The sequence below is a fragment of the Anolis sagrei genome, chromosome 2 (genome assembly GCF_037176765.1).
Source record: "Anolis sagrei isolate rAnoSag1 chromosome 2, rAnoSag1.mat, whole genome shotgun sequence".
Lineage (NCBI taxonomy): Eukaryota > Metazoa > Chordata > Lepidosauria > Squamata > Dactyloidae > Anolis > Anolis sagrei.
In genome coordinates, this window is record NC_090022.1 from 241,704,670 (window position 1) to 241,730,015 (window position 25,346).

Below are 25,346 nucleotides of genomic sequence, written 5' to 3' on the forward strand. Positions count from 1 at the left end.
AACTTATCCATGGGTCATATCAAAAAGCCAAATTTTGGTCCAAAAGCCTGCCCTCAATTTATACATGAGGCTGATTTGTATGTGGCTGACTTAGCTTCTTACCTCCAAAGCATTTTTCATGCTTTCTTTACTGGAAGCGTTCCTCTTAAAGTTATTAGTTATCTTCACTGGTTCAGGACAATGGTTGTATCCACCACCATACAGCAGGCTATCATTGGGCAACAAAGTTTCTGCCCAGAGACGACATATATTATCCTTGCAGCACGTCAACAATACATTACATACAGCACCACTAAGGGGAAAAAGTAAAGTTACAGAAAAAATTCAGAGATAAGGATTTCTGCATCCTACAAAGTGCTATTACTCACAACAGGTGTCATTTTCTGGTTTAAGGTCAACTGCTTTAGGCAAGAAACATGTGAGGATGGATGCTTGGAAACAACATTGTATAGAATGCTCTTTTCACTCTTTGAAAAAAATGCAAAACAAGCGATTGATTTCTTAAGAACAATCTCCTGATAGACCACAATGTGAATAACAACAATTTAAGCTAAAGTTTGCTTGAGTGTATTAGAGCACTGGGATTCACAGTTTTTGTTTCCATTTAAATGTATTGGAAGGTAATTCATCATTTAACTCTGAAACCTATAGTATTACTTTAATTAACCATAGGGTTAGGTTAATTAAAGTAATATTACAGAGTCTTTAAAACAAATTCTAACAGTTCTAAGAAGAAATAATAAGCATCCTCACCGTGGCATGTAATTGCTTGTCTTTCGCCATGAAAAGTCATTTACAGAACGAGGATGGACTAAGTAAATAAATGAGAATGCCACTTCCTGTACTGTTGTTTCTGGTGTTCTAGCATGAGGTGTAACAGCTGCTTTCCAACTATCAGTGTTATACCACACCTTTACAAGACAATCATCCTAGCATCCCAAAAGAAAATAGAAAATGTTAGTGCACTGTTTAATGACTCTATTTACATAAAACCTGGGTAGCAAACTAGGCAGTTTACAACAATAAAATGCCAAAGATAATAGAACAGATAGCAAAAAAAAATCAGTCACTTAAAATTTTAAATCCATGCCACACACGGAGTTTTATGTTGTTGTCAAGAATAGGAATGGATGGCCGTTGCCAAGGTTAAGTTTGTCTTCCTTCTTTTGATATACTTTATCCCTGTCTCAATTGCCTAAAGTCTTCCCAGCAAAATGAGGCATATTCCATCTCCATCTGCAAGGGATGAAGACACACTGTTTATCTAACCTGATGTTTATTAAACTAATATTGCAAGTTTTTGAAAATGGGATTACAGTAACAGAAGCTGTTTTTGATCTCAGTTTTGCACTATGGCTAAAGATGCAAATTTACAGTAAGCTATTCTGAAAATTAGCCTCTATCACAAGAGAATGTGTTTGTAGCAGTAAACTATTGTGCTACATTAATATTAAACTTGGTTGCTGTGAGTTTTCCTGGCTGTATGGCCATGTTCCACAAGTATTATTTCCTGATGTTTTGTTGACATCTATGGTAGGCATCCTCAGAAGTGGAGGGGTCTGTTGGAAACTAGGCAAGTGGGGTTTATATATCAGTGGAATGTCCAGGGTGGGAGAAGGAACTCTTGTCTGTTTGAGGCTAGTGTGGGTGTTGCAAATGGCCATCTTGATTAGCATTTAATGGTCTTGCAGCTTCAAAGCCTGGCCATTAAATGCTAGTCAAGGTGGCTATTGCTTAATTTCCAGCAATCCATCCATCTCTGAAGAAGCCTGCCATAGATGTGGGTGAAATGTCATGAGAGAATGCTTCTGGAATATGACCATACAGCCTGAAAACCCACAGCAACCCAGTGATTCCAGCCATGAAAGCCTTTGACAGCAAAATATTAAACTTCTTTATAGGATATAATTTATTTGAAAAGCTAAGGACTATGAAGTCAAATATTTTCAGAAAATAACAGCACTTTTTTTCGCCTTTTCCTTTTCTCTTCACTCTTTTTTTCCTTTAGTTTTCCCACTTTCCTATCAACACAATGTTCCCCCACTTTCAATGTATTCTATTTCATTTTTTGATCTTTTAAATTATATCTCTAACAATAAAAAATATATTGGGGGAAAAAGAGAGTAACAGCACTCTGAATTATAGACAAGTTGACAGTTGGAATGAAAAATTTCAATGGGAATACAAATATATTAATGTAAATAAACCTAAGTATGACAATATTACATAATATACAGATCAATAAATACTAACATCTGTAGACATCCTTTATTAAATGATAAAAGTTCTGACTTGGACATATTTTATTAGATCCTTATTACTACTATAGTCACCCACATTGATGTTGTACAAAGAGAAGAATTTCAAATCCTAACATTGCATAGGCTTTACCTTCCCTGCAGTAGCAAAGAATTCTCCGTCTGGTGAAAACTTCATTAGATAAACTTCAGAAGCAGTTCTATAAAGTAGAATAAAGGCACTCTGTTAAAACAATCAATGTTAACCACTAATTAACGTTGAATTTCTATGGCTTCTCCTTACGTTGTGCCCTTATAAAATAACACAGCAGGATTACTTCCCTACTCTCTATAGAAATAAAGTTAGATTTTGTTTTTCAAATGTACTGTATTTCTATTTTAGGCATATTTCAATATCAGTCATTTGGATTTCAACTAACAACAGGCACAAAGGCTCAGGCGTTTTATCTGGGTTATACTGATCTTGCTACAATTTCAGCATTAATATGTATTTTACATAAGGCAATATTTAGAAAAGTGTATAGGGCCTCATTCTTAGTCCTCAGGGCTTTCCCAAATGTTTTACTGCTCAGAGCAATGGTTCTCAACCTGTGGGTCCCCAGATGTTTTGGCTGGTAAACTGGCTGGGCTTTCTGGGAGTTGTAGGCCAAAACACAGGTTGAGAACCACTGGCTTAAGGCAAGATGGTAAACCCCACATATTCATATTCATAACTTGCTAACAGATGAGACATGGGGTAGTGTTAATGATATTTCTTTGTTTTTTAAATTTTTACAACCACACTTTTCTCTTTCAGTATCTCCTACCTGAGGCTCACTTTACTAGGGAGAGTAAAGCAACATAAAGACATTATTAATGATTTCTTACTTGCACTGCCAAATGACCCTCCAGTTCTGACTATCTGCTTTTTCAGGATTTTCTTCTTCTAATAGATTGTCAAAATTGGTGTTGGACCAAAGCTGCAGACAACTGGAACCAGTCAACAGTCGAGAGCCTAAAATTTGCACATTTTATACACAAAAATGAAAACAGATTTAGAGGTTAAATCATATAGCATAAACATATGCTTGGCACCAAAGCTCTTGTGCAACCTAAGTTATATTTAAATGCATTGGCAAGAACATCGAAGATCTCTAGAGCAGTTTGGGATGATGTGAGGGAATACCAGCAATTTTCAATTTATCTGGATTCAACAACCACTGGAAATCAGTAATGGATTAGGTTCTTGTGGGTTTTTTTCGGGCTATAGGGCTATGTTCTAGAGGCATTTCTCCTGACGTTTCGCCTGCATCTATGGCAAGCATCCTCAGAGGTAGTGAGGTCTGTTGGAATTAGGACATTGGGTTTATATATCTGTGGAATGGCTAGGGTGGGGCAAAGAGCTCTTCTCTGCTGGAGCTAGGTGTGAATGTTTCAACTGACCACCTTCATTAGCATTTGAAGGCCTGGCTGAGCCTGGGAACATCTTTTGTTGAGAGATGTTAAGATGTGCCTGGTTGTTTCCTCTCTGCTGTTTTGCTGTTGTAATTTTAGAGTTTTTTTTTAATACTGGTAGCCAGATTTTGTTCATTTTCATGGTCTCTTCCTTTCTGTTGAAATTGTCCACATGCTTGTGGATTTCAATGGCTTCTCTGTGTAGTCTGACATGGTGGTTGTTGGTGTGGTCCAGCATTTCTGTGTTCTCAAATAATATTGCTGTGTCCAGGCTGGTTCATCAGGTGCTCTGCTATGGCTGACTTCTCTGGTTGAAGTAGTCTGCAGTGCCTTTCATGTTCCTTGATTCGTGTCTGGGCGCTGCGTTTGGTGGTCCCTATGTAGACTTGTCCACAGCTACATGGTATACGGTAAACTCCTGCAGAGGTGAGAGGATCCCTCTTGTCCTTTGCTGAACGTAGCATTTGTTGGAATTTCTTGGTGGGTTTGTAGATTGTTTGTATGTTGTGTTTCCTCATCAGCTTCCCTATGCGGTCAGCGGTTCCCTTGATGTATGGCAGGAACACTTTTCCTCTGGGTGGATCTTCATCTTTACTCTCATGGCTTGTTCTTGGTCTTGCAGCTCTTCTGATGTCTGAGGGGGAGTATCCATTGGCCTGTAGAGCCCGGTTGAGGTGGAAAAAGAAAATGAAGGAAGACTGCCTTTTCTAGATGTCCTAGTTATCCGCAAACCAGATCAACAATTGGGTCACACCGTCTACAGAAAACCCACACACACAGATAGATATCTACATAAAAACTCCAACCATCACCCAAGTCAAAAAAGAAGCACCATTAAAGCCTTGGCAGACCGTGCAAAAAGAATCTGCGAACCCCACCTCCTCCAAGATGAACTGAACCACCTCAACTGGGCTCTCCAGGCCAATGGATACTCCACCTCAGACATCAGAACAATAACCACACACACCCCTATCCCTCACTGTATATTTCTAAACTTCTTTTCCCACAACCAGGCACATCTTAACACCTCTCAACAAAAGATTTTCCCAGGCTCAGCCAGGCCTTCAAATGCTAATGAAGGTGGACAGTTGAAACATTCACACCTAGCTCCAGCAGAGAAGAGCTCTTTGCCCCACCCCAGCCATTCCACAGATATATAAACCCAATGTCCTAATTCCAACAGACCTCACTACCTCTGAGGATGCTTGCCATAGATGCAGGCGAAACGTCAGGAGAAATGCCTCTAGAACATGGCCCTATAGCCCGAAAAAACCCACAAGAACCTAGTGATTCCAGCCATGAAAGCCTTCGACAATACAATGGATCCATTCTCGTGAAGGACAGTAATATTGCTCATTAAGGAACACAATGTGCATTTACTATATACAACCTAAATTGATTAGCAAAGATCTTTCCTGAAAACCATGGCCGTCTGGTGACTTTAGTTTGACCCAGTGCAAATTTATGGCTTGAAAGCACCATTCAATTTGCAAATATATAAATCTCATTCAGATAACAAAGATTCATCATACCCACTCAGCTTTCCAGATTCCTTATCAAAATATGTGAGTTTATGAATAAAACATTACTTTCATAAAAGTGAAGGAATGTTTAGGCAGGCAGAAGAATACATCATTGGCGAATAATAGGTGAAAATGACTCAAAGAATGGAAAAGTATGATAAAAGCAAAACTACTATAAATGAATTGTGAAAGCAATATTATATTGCGGATGTACAGCGTATCCCAAAGATATGCATAATTTTTACAACCTTTTAAAAGCTACTTCAACTTATTTGACCTATTTAATATGGATTTCTTCTGTTTGAATTATTTACTGGTTTTTATTTGTTCGAGTTGTTACGTTATGATATCTATTTGCCATCCTGAATTTTCATAAAAAGGATAAATATATTTCAATATCCAAATAAAAATTGATCCACCTCCTTTACGAATATTTTTTACTTTTGCGCAATATCATGATGCATTAACATTTTTTCTTAGTCTAACAGATAACACAGAGATTAAAAATACTATTAAGTAATAACAATTTTAAAAACAATGTGATTTTTGTCCGAAGTGTTGTGGTGAAAATTTTAAACAACTGGGGTGAGGTCACCCTTTTATAGTTACAAAGTTTCAAAATGTGTCATATTCTGACAATATTTAGGCTTCTTCCACCAACAGTGACCAGAATTGCAATAATAATAATAAAATAAACAAACAAATGAAATAAACAGTGACTAGAATTGCAATACTACTACTACTACTACTACTACTACTACTAATAATAATAATAATAAAATAATAAAAATAGTAAATAAATAAAATAATAACATAATAAAAATAGAGACTGTGCAAGGAAGTTGATGAAACCATTGATTATATCCTCAGCTGCTGCAAGAAAATTGCACAGATGGACTACAAACAGAGGCACAACTATGTGGCCCAAATGATTCATTGGAACTTAGGTCACAAGTACCACCTGCCAGTAGTAAAGAACTGCTGCGATAATAAACTCAAAAAGAACTGCTAGGATCGTAAAGTAGGAAATGAACATGCAAAAATATGTGGGACTTTCGAATCCAGACTGACAAAGTTTTGGAACACAATACACCAGACATCACGATTGTGGAAAAGAAAAAAGTTTGGATTATTGATGTCGCAATACCAGGTGACAGTCAAATTGATGAAAAACAACAGCCATTATCAGGACCTCAAAATTTAACAGGGGAGTCCTTGGCATAAACAAGTACAAGTGGTCCCAGTGGTAATCGGCACACTGGGTACCGTGCCAAAAGATCTCAGCCGGCATTTGGAAGCAATAAACATTACCAAAATCATGATCTGCTAACTGCAAAAAGTCACCTTATTTGGATCTGCGCAAATCATTTAAAAATACATGACACAATCCTAAACGCTTGGGAAGTGTTTGACTTGTGATTTTGTGATATGAAATCCAGCATATATATCTCACTTGCTGAGACATACTATGTTTTTATATTGGTAAAATAATAATAATCCTATGGGTATTATTTGCCTATTTCTTCTGTTCATTTTTCCTGTACCAACAAATCATTATACAGATTATTAGGCTTGAGCCCAGATCCGTTTTTGGCCATTTCCTTTGGTTTGTTTGGGTGCCCATAATGGCAAGGGTCCAGCCGTCACGGATTCCCATTCATAATGGGACCATGTGGTAGCTGATCTCGGCTCCTCCTTCTTTATTCGGCACCATAGTTTAAACCTTTTTATTTTCCTTTCATAAAGGAATATAAGTTGGGAACGTGCGGGGATGGGTGAGTGAGGTGCACGCGTGCATTTGGGGGCTTGGGAGAGTCACTTTTTTTTAGATTTTTTGTTCTTCTTCCCTTCCTCTCCTTCAAATACTTCTAAAAAATAAGGGTGCTTTCTTAACCCTGTTGCTGACACCCAGGCTCCCTGAAGGAAAAAAAGGAAAGGCTCCCAAGAACAGGATCTAGTTGCATTTTTTAGGTACGAACCGAAAACGGCTATCCAGCTACCCACCCATTTTCAGGAGGCCCGTGAAAACTGATATGGGGGTCTACCGGTATCCAGCCATCAAGGTTCAGCCAAAATGTACAAGCCTACAGATTATCAAGAAAAGTATTTGTTTCTGCCCAGTCAAACTACAACTATCCGCTGCTACATCTATTACTTGAAAGACAGAAGAAGCAAATGATTAAGAGACCATGGGAATATAATGTAAAATACCCCTCCTTGATGTAGCACTCTCCAGCTATTGTGCAATTCAGTTCCCATCAGCCTCACTGAACAAGGTCAGGTATCCTGGAGATAATATTTTAATATAATATCTGGAGAGCATCAGGTTGGGAAAGGCTGATTTAGAAACTTACTGAAAAGATATCTGTACCTTACCATGGTCAAACACAATTTCATGCTGCTTTAAGACTTTGCAATATATGGTAATTATGCATCTTACCTTCTTTGCATTTTGATAAAACAGGTTAAACTTGGAAATTCATTTAAACACATAATACAAAACCTTAGACAAAATGAAATTAAATTAAAAACTGTACTTACCAGTAGGGTCCCATGTTAAATTATGCACCACATTTTCAAGTGAAATTTGATCTGACTTCTGCCACTGATAATGTAATCCCTAAAGTCAAATACAGACAGAATATGAAATAATTTTTTAAATCATATCTTCAGTTGACAATTTGCTAATTCAAGCGTATGATGTGATGTGCTGATTTGCTCTCAATCTGTTTTCATCAAGGTCCAAGAAAATAAATTGTATACTCACAAATACCTGAGATATCAGTGAAAACTGTTGTTCAAGATCAGCATTAACTGAAAGCTGATTTAATATGGGATCAAAGGGCATATTTGTAGAAAGAAACCCACTAAAAACAATGGCAATATGGCAATGCAATAACTGACAGCTTGAACTGTCTGAAAGAATGGGTTGTAATCCATAATTCTAAGAATGTTTCCCATCAAATACTAATCTATAGTGACTGAAAATCCTTTACAGATCAAAAAAAATGTAATTCTCTATATATACTCACTTGGGAAATAGGTTCCATTCCATTCAATAGATATGTAAAAACATTCCAGTCCTTAGCATGTATATTGACAGATTTGTACAGCCAGTTCCTTTGGAAATCCTATCTAGGCTTATTGCCACTGAATCAGCATCCAAGGAATTAACTACTAATCTGTCCATTATTCTTTACTAATTCAGTGTCAAGTGAGTAAACCTGCAAAGCTTTCATCCTTCCTGCTGACTGATAGCTCTCAAAGTATGTGGCTTTGACTTCTTATCCCAAGAGGTCCCAGGGATTGTTCAGCATGGTGGCAATGCAGTATAAACCAATCTGGGAAATATTTGAATGTACAAACTATGTCATCAACACCCTGTCTTCTCCTTAAAGCTTCCTTCAAAGAGACAACCAGCTACAGAACTCAGTGAAGGATGTTTTCTAGCTTAACTTGCTAGTTAATCCCACTCAGAAGAAAGATGTTTCCATCAGCCCCTTTGGATGGGAGATATAAGAAAGTGGAACGTTCCAAAAGTGTTTGTTCTTGTGACTTGATCTCTGCTGAAACACTTCATCAGTCTTTGTTTGTTTGCACCAAATATGATAATATATGGATGAAATACAGGAATTTATTTTTTCAGTGTTCTCAGTGACAAGGGTGTTATAAAATTCCATATCTTCTGAACAACTCTGATGCTTTATTTTGTGAGACTGTTGCATTTTCCCCCTTGAGATTAGTAATTTTAAGTATGTTTTCTTTTCATTTGTGATTTCCTCTTGTTGTATATATCAGTGCTGTACGCCAATCTTGCTGTTGTATGCCAATAAAAGATGTATGTGTGAAACCTGCCACGTCCCAAGTGTGACATTTTCAGCCAAAGATTGAATTGCCTCTGCTTGGACTTTCTTTGTTCCAGTATGTAACCATAGTATTGGGCCAATATATGCTGAATACTGAGTCTATTATGGGAACTTCCTTATGGCAAAACTAGGAATGACTTGTGCCTTCCCCCAGTCAAATCTATTCAACACTTTCCTGTTCCTTAATCATACTATTAGTAAAACCATTCAAAGGAATGGAGGACAGCATAAATATGTGAGCTACCAAATTTCACAATTTTTTTTGTGTCAGGAGTTTGAGAAACTGCAAGTCGCTTCTGGTGTGAGAGTATTGGCCGTCTGCAAGGACATTACCCGGGGGACGCCCGGATGTTTTACTATCCTGTGGCAGGCTTCTCTCACATCCCTGCATGGGAAGCTGGAGCTGACAGATGGAGATCACTTCACTCTCCGGATTTGAACTGCTGACCATTGGGAATGATTCACATTTCTCAGGTATGTTAACACATGATGCCGCAACTTCATTAAAGCTAAAGCGGTGAGCTAATAACTCCATATCTACTAACTTGTGTTCAATTGGAGAAAAGGTGGGCTACAATTGAAATTAATATCTACCAAAGGTTTATCATGTCTCCAGAACAATTAAAACAAACCATGCAACATATGCAATATTTAGTCACGAAATAACAAGGCTTACAGTATGTTGAATATTCTTCTGTTTTAGATGTGGAATTGGCTCAAAGATGCAAATCACATTCCCATAAGAAGCTGCAATCTAAAAAAATGCAGATTAAAGTTAATAGCTTATTTTATGGTTGCTGAACTCTCTTTCACAGTACAACTGTCAACAAGAAATAACATGTTTCAGGGTATTTCAAGGCAACACAACTCTGCTTTGTGTAGCTATGGTCAAATGAAGCTTTATAATGACCTAGATATATCTAACATACAGTTAGAAGTTCCAAAATATGATTATAGCCTAGGTGCAACACTATATTGGTTCTGCAGCACCAGTACACAACCTTACCCCTTAATATAAAGAAAATAAACATACATTACCTACATTATCTGTTAAAGTAAAAGATATAGCATACTGAATAAGAGGATTAGCAAAAACAAGAATTGCCAGAATATCTCTAATATTTGTAGGCAGTGTATTCCCCATACTAGATGCCTCCATGTGAAATGCCTTGCTCCTAACTACTCTCTTGGAAGTCTATAGGTTTCCCATTCCAGTTTCTGTATAAAATTATTTTCACTATCAATTCCAAGATACAGTACTGACATATAAAATGCTACTCTTTATTAGAATACATAGGAACATATTGCTGTTGTTGTTATGTGTCTTTCTGACATATGGCAACACTATTATGGTGATTTTTTTTAAAGATTATTTTCCTTTGCCTTCCTCTGGGGCTGAGAGTGTGTGACTTGCCCAAGGCTACCTGGTGGGTTTTCATTGTGGAGTGAGAATTCAAACTACCACATCACACTGCCTTTTAGGTTAGATGTACTCAGTTATAAATTCAAAAGACAAAAGAAACTGTTACAAAACAAATCATCACATGGAACATTGTACACATCAGCATGACCTAAATATGCCAGCTGGAATTCTGTCAAAACTAGATAGAACTGAGTGCAATAAAGGTCATAAACAGGCAAAAGCGTACTATGTGTAAAGAAAAAAATCCAAATATATAAAACAATGAAGTACTCCGAGAGACTCTTAAATGAATACTCCAATATCTAATAATTTTCACAGGGCACACAAGACAGCTTTAAGTATTATGAATAACTCTCAGAATGGACAAAGGTTGTGAGGTTTTTTTTCTCTCTCAGAAAGATAAACTTTACATAAATGTTTAGCTGTAAATTCCCTATTTATCTTTAACGAACAACTTTGTTAATATTAAGTAATTTTAATATAATGTTACCCACACAGTTGATTTCCTGACTTCATAAAGAATGCAGCTGGCACTCAACCTTACGCTGAGCAAAGGGACCCCTGACCACAGCAGCTACCTGACTTTCAGATACAATTTTAGGTCCAATAGCAGCCCTAAACTGCATCTCTGTTCTTTTAGAGGGAATCCAGCCTCTGTCAGAATAGGCCGTAGTCCCAACCTCTGGTAGGTTTTCTACTGACTGACAGAATTTCCATCTTGTCTGGATTGAGACTCAGTTTATTCATGTACATCCATTCCATCACTGCATTCTGGATTCTCCCAGCTTCCTTGCAATCAGTTGTAAAACAAAGATGAAGCTGGTATCTTTAGCATACTGTTGGCAGGATGACATTCCCTGGCAGCTTCATGTAAATGTTTCAACATGTAAAGGACAGTACTGAGGTATCTTAAACTGTGCAGGCCAATAACCAAGACGCTAAAGTAATAGTTCCCAATTCCACCTTCTCGAAATATTCATTCAAAAAGGACTGGACACACTATTAAATGATATTTTCAAGCTGCACATGAGCTTATTAAGAAACCTACAGAATACAGAATAATTCACTTGTTAGAGGACTAATAGGGAAGTAGCATGCAAATTTCTCTGACTTGGGGGGGTGTGGATAGGATAATGAAGAAATGTACATGTATTACAATATTGTATATAATGTGCAATAAAATTACTTTTAAATGTTTTTAAACTCCCACACAAGTTAAATGGCCTAGAATAATGTCAAGATCTACAGTACTGAATGCACCAAAGTGGAACACCAACACCAACAGAAATACACATCCCCACATAGTTTCTGATTTAAATAATCTACAAAGGCCATGTCTGTCTCATAACCAGGCCTGAGCCCAGATTGAAATTGATCCAGGTAATTTGTTTCATCCAAAAAAGTGACAAGTTGTGCTACAATCACTTGCTCTAAGGCTTTATTTAGAAAATGAAGATTATAAATTGATATTTTTTGGAAGGTGAGACAAAGTGCAGTGACTGTGTAATATGTCAATTAAGTGGAGGTGGAATTATTTTATTTATTATTTACAACATTTCTAACCTGTCTTTCTCAACCCCTCCCCCCGGGGGGGGCATTCAGAGCAGCACAACACAGTCCTCTTTCAAATAATACTCTCCAATTTCCACAGTTATATCACATTCTTTGGATTTTGCTAAATGTGAAACCAATACAATCTTAGATCAAATAATATTGTTGCCTGAATCTCAGTTCAAAACTAGGTAAGTTTTAATATTTCTTGTAAAATCAAATTTTCAGTTGCCTACCCTTTATTCAATGTGAATAACTCCTAACATCATGTTTTCTACTTTTTCTTTAAGAAGCATGAGGATTTTTCAAATTTCATGTGAGAGCATTGCCTTCTACCAATGAGACACTTTAAATAAATTAAGCAGCGGAATGTTTAAAAGATGTCTCTGGCCATTGGTTCTATACTACACTTGAGGATGTCTCACAACTCTTTCATTTTTTCCTAGTCCACCCGAGACTTTTCATTTAAGCATTATACTTGGGCGCAGGGGGGCTATTATAGTGGGTTATTACAGTGCCCCTATTGTTAAGCAACTGGCAATTGAAATTACTTGCCAATCTGTTGCAAATCATTCGCAGACCTGCAAATAAATTGTGGGATAGCTATATGGGGCAGTGTGTGTGTGTGTCTTTCCAATATCACCCATAAAAATATTTTAATAGATTCTGTTTCTGCTAAAATGCTAATTTTTGTATGAAGCCTTCAGCCCCTACTGTCATAGAACATAACCTTGGAAAATCTGTTCCAGAAACAATATCTAGGATTAAATACAGACAGTAATGGCTAGAAGTTGAATATGTTCATCTTTGTTAATGGCACAGAGTTTAAAGAACGAAATACATATTATTTTCCTAAGGTATTATGAAAAACATGCATTACAATATGTGTTAGATATAAGAACTATTATTAATGTTACATCTTACCTTTCCTTGCTGCATAGAGCAGTCAATACATCCCACTTGTATATTTCCATGTTTGGCTCCAGGAATTATTTGTAGCCTTTCAAAATCAGTTCCAAGTACCACAACATCACATCCTGATGCATATGCCTAGGAGAATTTAAGAAATTGGATATTTTTTCCTCATTGTTTAATAACAAAACTAGAAGTTTAAAAAAGATATGTAAATAACAATTACCATTTATACTACATATTTCTTTAATCCATATCATGATTTCATCTATATCATGATTCAAACAATGGCGGAACAAGTTGATATTGAGCAGGAATTTGGAAGGTCTCGCCTTAGAGACGGAGGCCTGTCAGTCCCACCAAAGAGGATCTGTTTACCCTGGCAAGAAAGAAGCATGCAAAGCAGAGTTTTCCCTGAGTTTTCCCAAATAAATCTCACCGAAGTAGAAGAAAATGCCATCGAGTTTTTTATTTGCTCCAGCTGGAGCAGATGTCAAACTGCAATCATTTGCCAAAGTCGACATGTTTTGCAAAGGGAAACATTACACTTTTAATAGGAAATACAGAGCTGTCAAATTCAAATGTCCTGCTCCCACCCCTCTCGCCGGCATTGTGCTGATTGGTTGAAGTCATCGACTGGCTGGGAGATGTGTCTGGCTTAGCTGCGCCTCAGCTAATCAGGAAGCCAGTGCCACTTCGGCCTCTCGGCCAATGGGAAGGAAGGAGGCGGTCCAGGTGGAAAACAATGAACCGGGAGGAAAAGATGAGTGGATTAAATGATTAATGTGTGTATAATTGCAGGTGATAGCTTTCCTAAGCCTTCGAGCCAGCTATGTTATTGTTCTGAGTTTCTGTAAAATACATCTTCGTCTGACTCGAAAGTCAGTCCTTGGGTCCTGGGTATGGGTTTAGTGATAACATTAGAAACTGATATCAGCCAGGGGAATGGAGACAATGAAAAGAGGCTGTGGTGATACCAAAGTCATATTGGCAACCCACTTCACTCAAACATTTGAACTTTTGTGCTTCTATTAGAAGAGCTATTTTATATGTAACATACTTCTCTTGACTTCAAATAAATTGTTGAAAAAAGTTGTCTTCAGCCAATTACAGGAAGCAGTTCTCACAAGTAAATTCAAGACTTTAAACTCTTATTCAAAATAAAGATTGTGACAAAGATTTGATTACACTCTATACAGACTATCTTACTCTGACTTCTTGTTTATTCTTAGAAACAATGATATTTCTGAATAACTGAAATGTCCCTCTATATTTTTGGGGATCCCATTTGGTTCTCAAACTGGTAAAATCATGTGGCCGCATGCGTCATACTAGAGAGAATTATTTTGGCTACCAATAAGTTCATTGGGTGTACTTTAAATTATGAAAGAAGTTGGACCCAACACAATAATTTCTAATAATGAACTTCTATGGACAACAGCAGTGGCAACACTATCTGCTTTGATAAGATCAAACTGATTATTACTGCAGCAAAACAATAGGATTACATACACCTTTGGCCTGATCGCTTTATGATCTTATGTATTAATGGAATTACAGCATGTTGTTATAGCTACATTCAACTATCTGAACATAATTATCAGTAACAAAGCTTTTTTTTAATCCTAAGCAGTCAATTAAGGATTGTTTTTGTTGTGTGCCTTCAAGTCATTTCTGATTCATGGCTACCCTAAGGGAACCTATTATGAGGTTTTCTTGACAGGTCTTGTTCATGTTGCCCATGCCTTCCACTGAGGCCTAGAAAGTGTAGCTTGTCTAAGATCACCCAATGGGTTTTCATGGCTCAGTGGAATTCAAGCCATGGTCTCCCAGTGTTTAATCCAACACTGATGCCACTACACAATACTGGCTTGCTCAATTAAAGATAGAGCAACAGGGGAAAAAAACACCAGGATAGAAAAAATAATATCCTATAAACTGCTATTTTAAATTCACTTTTATTTACAGACAGCTCCTTACATTCAGAATTATATTTCTTAAGCAACATTTGTTACCAAAACCCTCCTTCTATAGTTGTAAAAATATGTTTCTGAAGAAATATAATATTCCTTCCCAAAATATTTAAAATGGATTAGTACATGAGCATGATTTGAATCAGAAAAATAGTAAGCACAGTGATATTAGTTGCAGTTTTGGGTAAGACATTATGCTGTTTTGTTTTTAGAATTTAATGATAAACAATGGCTTATCACTACAAGCATAAGCTAACTCTGAAAAACTCAGGCTCCCTCCCCACCCCCAGTTACATCTGGGAAGTTTTTGCTTTTACTTTACACTACCCATAGATTGGTATCATACCAAAATCCCGGCAAACTGTGGCTATTTGAATAATATTAGCTTCAAATCCACAAGGCTAACTTGTTTCAATTTGTCACAGTTTCAATTAGCCATGGTTTAAGTTCTTAAAGGAAAAACTGGTTCAATTAATTCAGAAATGGAACCTTCCAATCTTCTGCTTGTAGCTGTTTTAGAAAAGGAGAAGACAGAGCATGCAAGCCTCAGGCTTATGAACACAACAATACAGCACTGTTCTTTGCTATATCCAAACCAGAACAGGAGGCCCATGGTTCAAGGCAAGAGGCCCCCATTTTGTAGCCTACCTAAACAGATTGTGGCTAAATAGCACAAACCATTGAAAACCAAGACTAGTAAAAATCTAAGACTATAATTTTGTTCCCAGTTGGATATGATACAAAACCTGCATGTAGTTTTTTACAGTGGTAAATTAGATAGGGAAGAAAGTACAGTTATGCAGTCTGCCTGCAAGTTTGCTTATTTCACATATAGCCTACTGAATTCAATATGATTTCCCTTTAATCTGCATAATAGGATTGCAACATTAGATTTGGTAGCATCAAATCAAAACAAACTTGAAGTTGCTACAAAACACAATTGTGAAACAAAAAAAGGGAATGTGATAGATATTGATGGATATTGTTTGCTTCTATCGGTGATAGCATTAGAAAGGTAGAATACTGTACAGAATACTTCTGGCATGGAGACAAAGACAGGTGTTTCCCAACTATTTTATCCTTCCCTGTAGCCCTAGGATCACCTCCAGCAGAAGGTTTGCTAGGAGAGTGAGGCATAGGGAGGGAGAGATTGGCAAACATTACTTCCTTCTATATCAGGAGCAGAATTCTATTTGCAGAAGGCAACATTTACATTTGAAAAGCCCTGCATATTCTGTCCTTTAAAATACTTGATCTAGTATCTAGTTAAGACTTGTCTCTAAAAACAAAAATCACAGTATATGCTGTAAAACAAATGCTGCAATGTCCATAAACTTGCAAATAAAATTATGGTTGCTGATTCTGCTTTAACCAAAGTAACTATTTTCTTCATTGTGATAATATTCAGAGAAATAGATCTGTTAAGGAAGGGGGGAGGGTCATGTTGCAACTAGTATTAAAGATGCGGTCACATTTTTTTCTTTTCCCCCTTTTAATCTTCTTTGTTGTCTTATTGCAAACCCATGAATTCCCAAGAGTTTTCTTAGACAAGGAATACTAAAGAGGTCATTTTGCCAGTTTGTCTGAAATATTGCTGAAAGCACCTGGCAGTAATTTGTGATCCCCCCATTTCAGTGCTAACCATTGCTGATTCCTGCTTAGCCTTCAAGATCAGACAGTAACTAGTACCTTTAGGACATCCATTGACTTACTACCCATTTATTTTGGCTTTTGGGAGTTGGGGATAAGGCCATATAGAAATATATTTCTTTTAAAATTACAACCTTAACAGACTATTCATTTGTTCCTCATCATGCAACATGATAATTCTATTTTGACTACATTTCTCAAGAAGGGAAATTGAAAAAACAGCTGAATGTTCATCCAAACAAGTAAAAGTTCTTCCAAGTGACCTCTCAGATAAAATGCTTCAAGGCACCTCTGATGTAATAATTTTCTTGCATTCACACCAACCAGTAGAGTCTGCTGACATTATCGTGTTCTTAGCCTATTTAGTAAACAATGCTTATGCTCCCTTGCTCATTTTTAAAACAGAACAGAACCTGATAAACCTTGAAGAGCTAGCCTTTTACTAGATTTCAGCCATAGTAAAAACATGATTGAAGGCTCATAATATTCCACATGAGTAGAATCCCAGTTTCAATACATGGCGCCTCAAATTAATATAAGTCCAAGCACAGAGTACTGTGTTTAGAAAATAGATATTGAAGAGACAGCAAGTAGTTTAGTGAATGTTAGTGATGTTTCTATTCCTTTAACTTGTGTAGTCCTCTGAAAAGCCTAGACCAAGAGGAAGAACTGTAGCTCCCATCATCTTTGGTTAGCCCAGCAAAGAAGACGGGTGGCCCCATTCTTGGTTTCATTGAATCTCCATTATCAGAAATGCTTGGGACCAGAGACTTCTTGTATCTCTGATATATCTCATTATATGCTGGGTGACCTTGGACAAGTCACACTTCCTCAGACTGAGAGGAAGGCAAGGGCAACCCCCTTCTGATCTAATCTTGCCAAGAACCTTCATGATAGGTTCACCTTAGGATGAACGTAAATTGGAAAAGGCTTAAAAACATATACAACAACAATGAAAATATTTATTTAGCAGCTGTGCTGGGAAAGGCCTTCAGGCCACATGAATCCCGATTAAAACCAAGTCTTTTATGAAGACACCTGAAACCGACAAGTTAAAAACTTCACACAAGTTAATAGTTTCTGCGAAGTCTAGGACTGACAAAAAACAAAGCTTTTACATACAGAACATGGCTGATTTTAAAGCTACATGTTATAACAGGAAAATTAGACAGCAAACAGTTATCTTTCATATATACACTATTTACATGCTAATAGGAAAGATAAAAGACAAGGAAATCATATTTCACTAGTAAAAATAACATGCAAGAGCAGCACCAGGCAGTCTCTACTCTTGGTCCTGGTAGCTCAATATGTCCTTTTCTGCATTTCCAGCATATTTCAAGTCAGAGATAGAAAGGTCTAAAAGGAAGGTTGATACCTGAATGTTCTTTTGGCAGTGCAAGATCTTCTCTGCTTGACATTTGATTTAGGCAGATATATGAAAAGAAACTTTATCAGGTCAGTTAAATGTCAATTGAAGATGTAACAAATCTATAAACTGAATCTTATACTTTCTTCTCCCAATGGATATTTATATTTTTTTTAATTTTTCAAATATTAAACATTATTATTGCAGCAATTCAGATATGGTAACTTAATAACTCCACTGTTGGAAAATTGTGTTTCTAAACAGAGTTATAATATTGTCCAAGGCATTGGCTTTCTATTAAACTAAATTAATAGTTGCTAGTGTCATAGGATTGTCATTTCCATAATTCTGAACATCTATTAACATCAATACATTCTGTACTCAGGAGTTGGGGACAATATCGAGAAGGGCTGGAGACTGAGATCATAATTTGGATTAGAATATACTGTGAAAAATTATTTCAAAGTTGACCAGATACAAAACAGCAGTGGTCAAGAATCTTCTCTCAGTAAATATTGTAGTCGTTGAGTGCCCTTATGTGGAATTCTAAAATTCTCTGAAATCCCAAATTGTCCACATGTGTGGTTGAGACAGTCACTTTTTGCTTTACAAACTTTGCTTCATACATACAATTATTTAAAATAATATGTATAATATTACCATCAGATTATGTGCATAAGGTGCATATATAACATAAATATTTTTTTTGTGTTTAGACCTGGGTGCCATATTCAACGAATTTATCAACAGGTAGTTTAAAATCCAAAAAGAGCCTGGTCCCAAGCATTGTGGTTAAGGGATACTCAACCTGTACTTTGATAAAATGTCACAGCTTTGAAGTTTGCAACACTATTTAAACCGATTTTGCACATTTCAAAAGACTTCTGATAAAGTCCATCAGGATTCCCTGCCCTATCTTTGCAGCAACACTGATAAAAGTCTGACAGCTTCACTGTATGAAATTTTGTAATACAGACACTGATGAACAAAATACCAGGCACTTCAGTGTTTTAAATATGGAGAAATAGGCTTTTAACATAGCGTAAGAGATTTAATTAAGACTGCTAAAAAGTTTATTCTGTTAAGGACCTAGATATGCCAGCGTTTCATCATTTGCAACATGAAACAACACAAGGAGAAATTTGCTATGCCCCTTCAAGATGTTTTTGACTTATGTTGATCCTCAAGAAAATTTGTCACAGGGTTTTCCTGACATAATTTGCCTTTGCCTTCCACTCATTGTTGTTGTTGTTGTGTGCCCTCAAGTTGTTTCAACTTATGAGACCTTAAGGCAAACCAATAATGGGGTTTTCTTGGTGAGATTAGTTTAGAAGATGTTTGCTTTTGTTCCTGAGACTGAGGTAGGACAAGAAAATTAGGAACTGTTTCTGAACATTACCCAATAAGATACTTTATCTGCAATAATATGAACTGTACATGATATTGTCCATGCATACAAATCATTTTCAAGTTGATTTTTTTGCCTTGATTGCCCTATCAGTCACACGTTTTGGTAGCATAACTGTGCAAGAATGGAAAATTTTATGCTTCAAGTCTTACAGTGCAAGCACTGTGCTGCACAAATCACATGAAGTTGACTTGCAAATATTTTTCTTTTTTTAACATCACAGTTGTACAAGACACAAGAAATATTTCACTAGCATCAGAGAAAAAAAACTGATGTAAAGAAAGAAAAACGATTGCAGCAGCCCCAACCCCCCATACACACACTTGCAAGAATTGCTATGTAGGAGCCTATAAATGAGGAAACAGTAACTTCTGTTTCATTTCTGTAATTACACAGACCCTAATGTTAAACTTGAACTCTGGCTTACATTGTGAATAGACAGGCTTGAAATAACAATTGCTACAGTATGAAGAGATGTCCCTAAGCATGTGAAGAATTCCTTCAGGTTGGTTGGATTGAGGGCTAATATGGATCCTGCAATCTGGAAGACTCACTGAATACCTTTTAACAGCTAATAGTTGCTAGAGTGGTTATTTGAAGGCTATGAAAATATTGAATACATTTTATAGGTATTAGCTCATCAGAGTTACAAATTCTAATTTAATCTATAATTTAACATATAGTGTTCATATAGTTATTCCTGCAGAGCAGTACATTGCTCACACTGTTGCAGTAGTTGCAGTCTTCACTTAAAGTTTATCTTGTACTTTTCAACACTTCTCCTGAGTCCCCCCTCGAGGGTGAGAAGGGTGGGGTATAAATATAGGAAATAATTAAATTCTCTACTATTGGAATAGATACATTATACATTAAGGATGTATACACTTCTTGAAAAGAATGGTAGAAAATCCAGAATAATTAGTGTTAATGGTGTATATATGGGAGGGGGCATTGTGTGTATGTATGTATAAGTGTGTGTTCAGAGGTTGGGTGTCCAATGAAATCCAAATTACCCCAAAATCCAAAATTGTCCACGTGGGTTGCTGACATAGTGATGTCTTTGTTTTCTGATGCTTCAGTGTACACAACCTTTTTCCATGGAAAAAAAACAAACGTATTGTGTATACAATTAGCATCATACTATCTATGTAAGGTGCATAAGAAACAAAAATGAATTCCTTGATTAGACTTGGGTCTCATTTCTTAGCTTTATATACTTATATGTAATATACAGGTATTCCAACATAATAACAATAAACCCAAATACTTTGGGCCAGAAGTTTTGTTTGTTTGTTTTTTTTCAAATTTTGGAATACTTGCATAAACATAATAAGATAGGACCCATGTTTAAACATTTTTATACTGTTGCGCACAAAACAAAGTTTGTGAACACTGAACCATCAGAAATCAAAGGTGACACTATCTCAGCCACCCATGAATACAATTTTGGATTTTGGAGTATTTGGGATTTTCAGCCTGTGCATATACACAGGCCTTTGATCTTTGATATTGCTGTTTTTAAATGGTTTGAAATTGTTTTTAAATTGTCTTAGATTTTAGCCTGTTCTTGTAAGCTGCTCTGAGCCCCAGGGGAGTGGCAGCATATAAGTTTGAATAATAAATTAATAAATAAATATATTCCTTCCTTCTATATATAAACATACACATACCTACACATATACACTCAGGTTGGGTATAGCCTACTCCTTTTGGTTGTTTTACTTGTAAAGTGCCATGCACATTAACACACACACACACACACACACACATTCTTTTACACATATGTGTAAGGTGAAATCTTCTGAACAGGGGCACAGACAGTAAACAAACACCACAGGAGCACTAACTGTTCCCTATGCTGTTACCTTTCTGCAGAAGCAATAACTATTGATCTACCCACACTTGTTTTTGAATTGCTAGCTTGGTAGAAGCTGGGCCTAACACCGGGAGCTCACCCCACTCCCCGGATTTGAACCACCAATGAGGTATATGTCGGAATTTAAGACACAAGTGAAGACATGTCTCATCCAGTAGGCCTACCCAGAAAGTCGTTAAACATAAACATGAATTTTAATGCATGTCCTTTGTTTAATCTCCGTTTGTATGTAACTTTTATAGAGGTACGTTTTAGTGTGTATTTGCAGTGTTTCTGTTGTGCTTATGTATATGATCCATGATAAGAGGAGAGTATAAAACAAAATTATTATTAGTATACGCATTAGCTTTGTAGCTGAAGAGAGGGTTAAGTATCTCCCATACAAACACACATAGAGGCCTGTAGCCAGAAAAAAAACTTCAGGAGGGGTTGACACTTCAGAGATGACTTTTCAGGTCAGTGTCTCCTGATCTGGCACAAAGCTCAACGAAGTCCTGAAATTACCATCATTATGCAAAGGTTCTTCATAGGTAATAGGTCCAGAGTCATTATTCCCTTTTTAAGTCAGTTCTTGTCTGCCACAAAACACAATAATTTCCACAATTGGCAGAAGTTTCTTTCTGCTTTCTTTTTATTTCCTTTATCATAATGATGGGTTACATCAAGACGTTTTCTACTGTGAATTAGCAAGAAGTTTTCAGCCATGCACAAGTTGTTCTGATGGTACTCCATTTTTGGGGTCTATTGAAGACTTCTATTGCATCTTCCATCACACAAATGGTTTAGCCACAAATGCACCAAGCTTCTGATGACCACTTTTACACAGAACTTCTCCTTCAAACACCACACTGTACTTATAGAGCACCCCTTGTAGATTAAATTAGTAGGCCAAGCAGGGAAGTCTTCTGAACCATTTGAGTTGAATTCTTAGATACCTCTTCTTATCCACAGGAAATACATATCCTGGCAATGGAGTCTGTGGATTGTGCACTAACTGAGCTTTCACTTGGTCATAAGAAACAATCTTGTTCATATAAAGTCCAAGGTCTAACAATGACACTGCTGCTTCTCTCTGCTCCTGTTCCATTGTTTCTTTGGCGGGGTTTGGATTAGATGAACCAGTGGCAGACACCACAGTTTCCCCAGTTTTCACTAGCAACCCAGGTCAAATCCCCCCCCCCCTCCCGGGTGCCTTAGGCTTTGCCTGCTGGCTACTATATTTTGGCAACTTCCACCATGGTCGCTTCCACTATGTCAGCTGTTGCAATGTTAATTGTTAGAAAGGTAGGTAATGATAGTGTAAATAAATCAAAATTTGGTTGAGATAGTGCTTGAATTTCTGGGGGAAATCTAATTTTTTGCTTCTCATATACTTGGCATGGGGATTTGGTGAACCAGTTAAAATTCATAAGTAAACCAGGTTTTGGGAGTGGTTTGAATCCCTAAACTGCCCGCTTGCACACATTCTCTCCCTCCCTCCCCCCCCCCCCTCTCTCTATATATATGGGTGTGTGTGCATGTGTCAGAAATATTAAAAATTAACTGGGTATTTTTTAATACTAAAGTATGAATCAAGCACTGAAATAGTAGACCAGAGCCTGTTTGAGTCAATGGGTGAAAGCTGGTGTCATCCTGAGGAGAGTGAGTAGGCCAAAGCCTATTAGTGAGTCAAAACTAGTGTTGTCCTGAGAAGTGTGAGGTAAACCTCTGTGTGAGAGAATCCCTGTGTGACAAAGCTCCAGTGTGAAGACTGCTACATGTAAAGCTACTATATATTTCTTTATTTTTGTTATGGAAACCTAATTCTTGTAAATAATGCAACCATATTATTTTACTCCAAGGAAAAGCCTCCTATGGAAGAGATTTTATTATTTATTTATCTCCTATATTTATACCCTACCCTTCTCACCGCCGAGGGGGGACCCAGGGCTGCCTCACAAACACCATACGGTGTCATCATAATAAAACAATCAACAATACATTAAAATATTAAAAATATATAACATTGGTCTGTGCATTTTTATTCATTTTTATCACTTTGGACTACTGGAGCCCCCGGGAGCGCCATGTGTTAAACCAGGGGTCCTCAAACTAAGGCCCAGGGGCCGGATGCGGCCCTCCAAGGTCATTTACCCGGCCCTCTCTCTGGGTCAACCTAAGTATGAAACTACTTGAAAGCACACAATAACAACAGCAATCCTATCTCATCAGCCAAAAGCAGGCCCACACTTCCCATTGAAATACTAATAAGTTTATATTTGTTAAAATTGTTCTTGATTTTAATTATTGTATTGTTTTTAAATGTTTTTTGCACTACAAATAAGATATTTGCAGTGTGAATAGGAATTCATTCATGTTTTTTTCTAATTATAATCCGGCCCGCCAACAGTTTGAGGGACTGTGACCTTGCCCTCTGTTTAAAAAGTTTGTGGACCCCTGTGTTAAACCCTTGTGCCAGCAGGACTGAAGACCAACAAGTCGGAGGTTTGAATTTGGGAAGAGTGTGAATAAGCTCCTTTGGTCAGCTCTAGCTTCCTATGTAGGGACGTGAGAGAAGCATCCCACAAGGATGGTAAAACATCAAACACATACAGGTGTCCCCTGGGCAACGTCCTTGCAGACGGCCAATTCCCTCACACCAGACGCGACTTGCAGTTTCTGATAAGAAAAAAAACCCTTTGGGCTACTGGTGCTGGGTCACGCTGCTGCTAATGAGTTGCTCTGCTGTACATTTATGAGGAGGGTCTTTAGTTATTAAGTCCAGGTGTCCCCTGGGCAATGTCCTTGCAGACGGCCAATTCCCTCACACCAGAAGCGACTTGCAGTTTCTCAAGTTGCTTCTGACATGAAAACAAACAAACAAACGAAACCTTTGGGCTACTGGTGATGGGTCACACTGCTGCTAATGAGTTGCTCTGCTGTACATTTATGAGGAGGGTCTCTAGTTATTAAGTCCAGGTGTCCCCTGGGCAATGTCCTTGCAGACGGCCAATTCCCTCACACCAGAAGCGACTTGCAGTTTCTCAAGTTGCTTCTGACATGAAAACAAACAAACAAACGAAACCTTTGGGCTACTGGTGATGGGTCACGCTGCTGCTAATGAGTTGCTCTGCTGTACATTTATGAGGAGGGTCTTTAGTTTTTAAGCCCACTCACCCAACAACACCTTTGGGATGACCCACTTGGGTTGTTTTTTATATACACATACAGACAGACAGACACACAATCCTATATATGTGTGTGTATTCATACTGTATACATACTATGTATGCATATCTATGTGTGTAGACCAGGCATGGGCAAACTTCGGCCCTCCAGGTGTTTTGGACTTCAACTCCCACAATTCCTAACCGGCTGTTAGGAATTGTGGGAGTTGAAGTCCAAAACACCTGGAGGGCCGAAGTTTGCCCATGCCTGGTCTACACACACTTTCTATCTATCTATATTGTATATACAACGTACACCTACACAAATGCTCCACAGCAGCCATAACCATACCGTCCCTCATCCCCCAGGAAGGGCTCGGCTTCGCCTGAAGCCCTGACGCGAGGCCGAAAGAGCAGGAAAAGCAGAGGCGAAGCGGGCGGCGGCGGCGCAGGCTTACCGTGAAAGGATGCCCGCCGACGTTGCCCACGGAGAAGCAGTGGTCGCCCGGGTTGACAGCTCCCGTCAGCACCTGGTGGAGGTTCATGGCGGGCGAGCGGGCGGCGGAGGGGCCCTCCTGTCTCTCGCTGAGCCCCTCGGCCGCGGTTATCCCCTCAGGAGGCTCCTTCGGTGGAGGTGACGGCGGTACATACTGAGGGGCGGGAACCTCTCTTCAGAAGCGCCGCCCACTCTCGGGCAGGGCGACGTCCTCTCTCGAGCCAGTGCGCGTGCGCAGTACCATCTCCTCTTTTCCCCCTCCCCCCTCCCCTTCCTCTCTCGCCTTCACTTCAGTACATTCAGCTTTCCGAGTCACCCTCAGTTTCTGTCTCTCAGTCTCAATCTCGCTGCCAAACCGGTAAAAGCTCGAACCATCGCGAGATCAAAACACATGACGTATTTTCTCGTTCGCTGGATAATTTCCCCTCTCCCCCCATTTCTACATACTACGCATGCGCCGG

The 25,346-nt window shown here is 38.0% G+C and overlaps 1 protein-coding gene across 4 annotated transcripts in view; it reads right to left on the bottom strand.

Moving 5' to 3' along the window:
• Positions 1-25,346, bottom strand: part of DMXL1 (Dmx like 1) — an 83,135-nt gene extending 57,789 nt beyond the window's left edge. For 2 of the 4 annotated variants that reach the window (XM_060761945.2, XM_060761941.2), the window contains exons 1-8: positions 24,848-25,345; positions 12,980-13,105; positions 9,758-9,835; positions 7,757-7,835; positions 3,126-3,252; positions 2,392-2,458; positions 754-929; positions 103-292 (exon numbers count right to left, since the gene is read on the bottom strand). In XM_060761945.2, the coding sequence (XP_060617928.2) occupies positions 103-292; positions 754-929; positions 2,392-2,458; positions 3,126-3,252; positions 7,757-7,835; positions 9,758-9,835; positions 12,980-13,105; positions 24,848-24,934 (930 nt within the window). In that variant the 5' untranslated portion in view covers positions 24,935-25,345. Of the gene's footprint in view, positions 1-102; positions 293-753; positions 930-2,391; positions 2,459-3,125; positions 3,253-7,756; positions 7,836-9,757; positions 9,836-12,979; positions 13,106-24,847 lie in introns of all 4 variants that reach the window. The other 2 variants (XM_060761943.2, XM_060761944.2) reach the window with 2 other exon arrangements.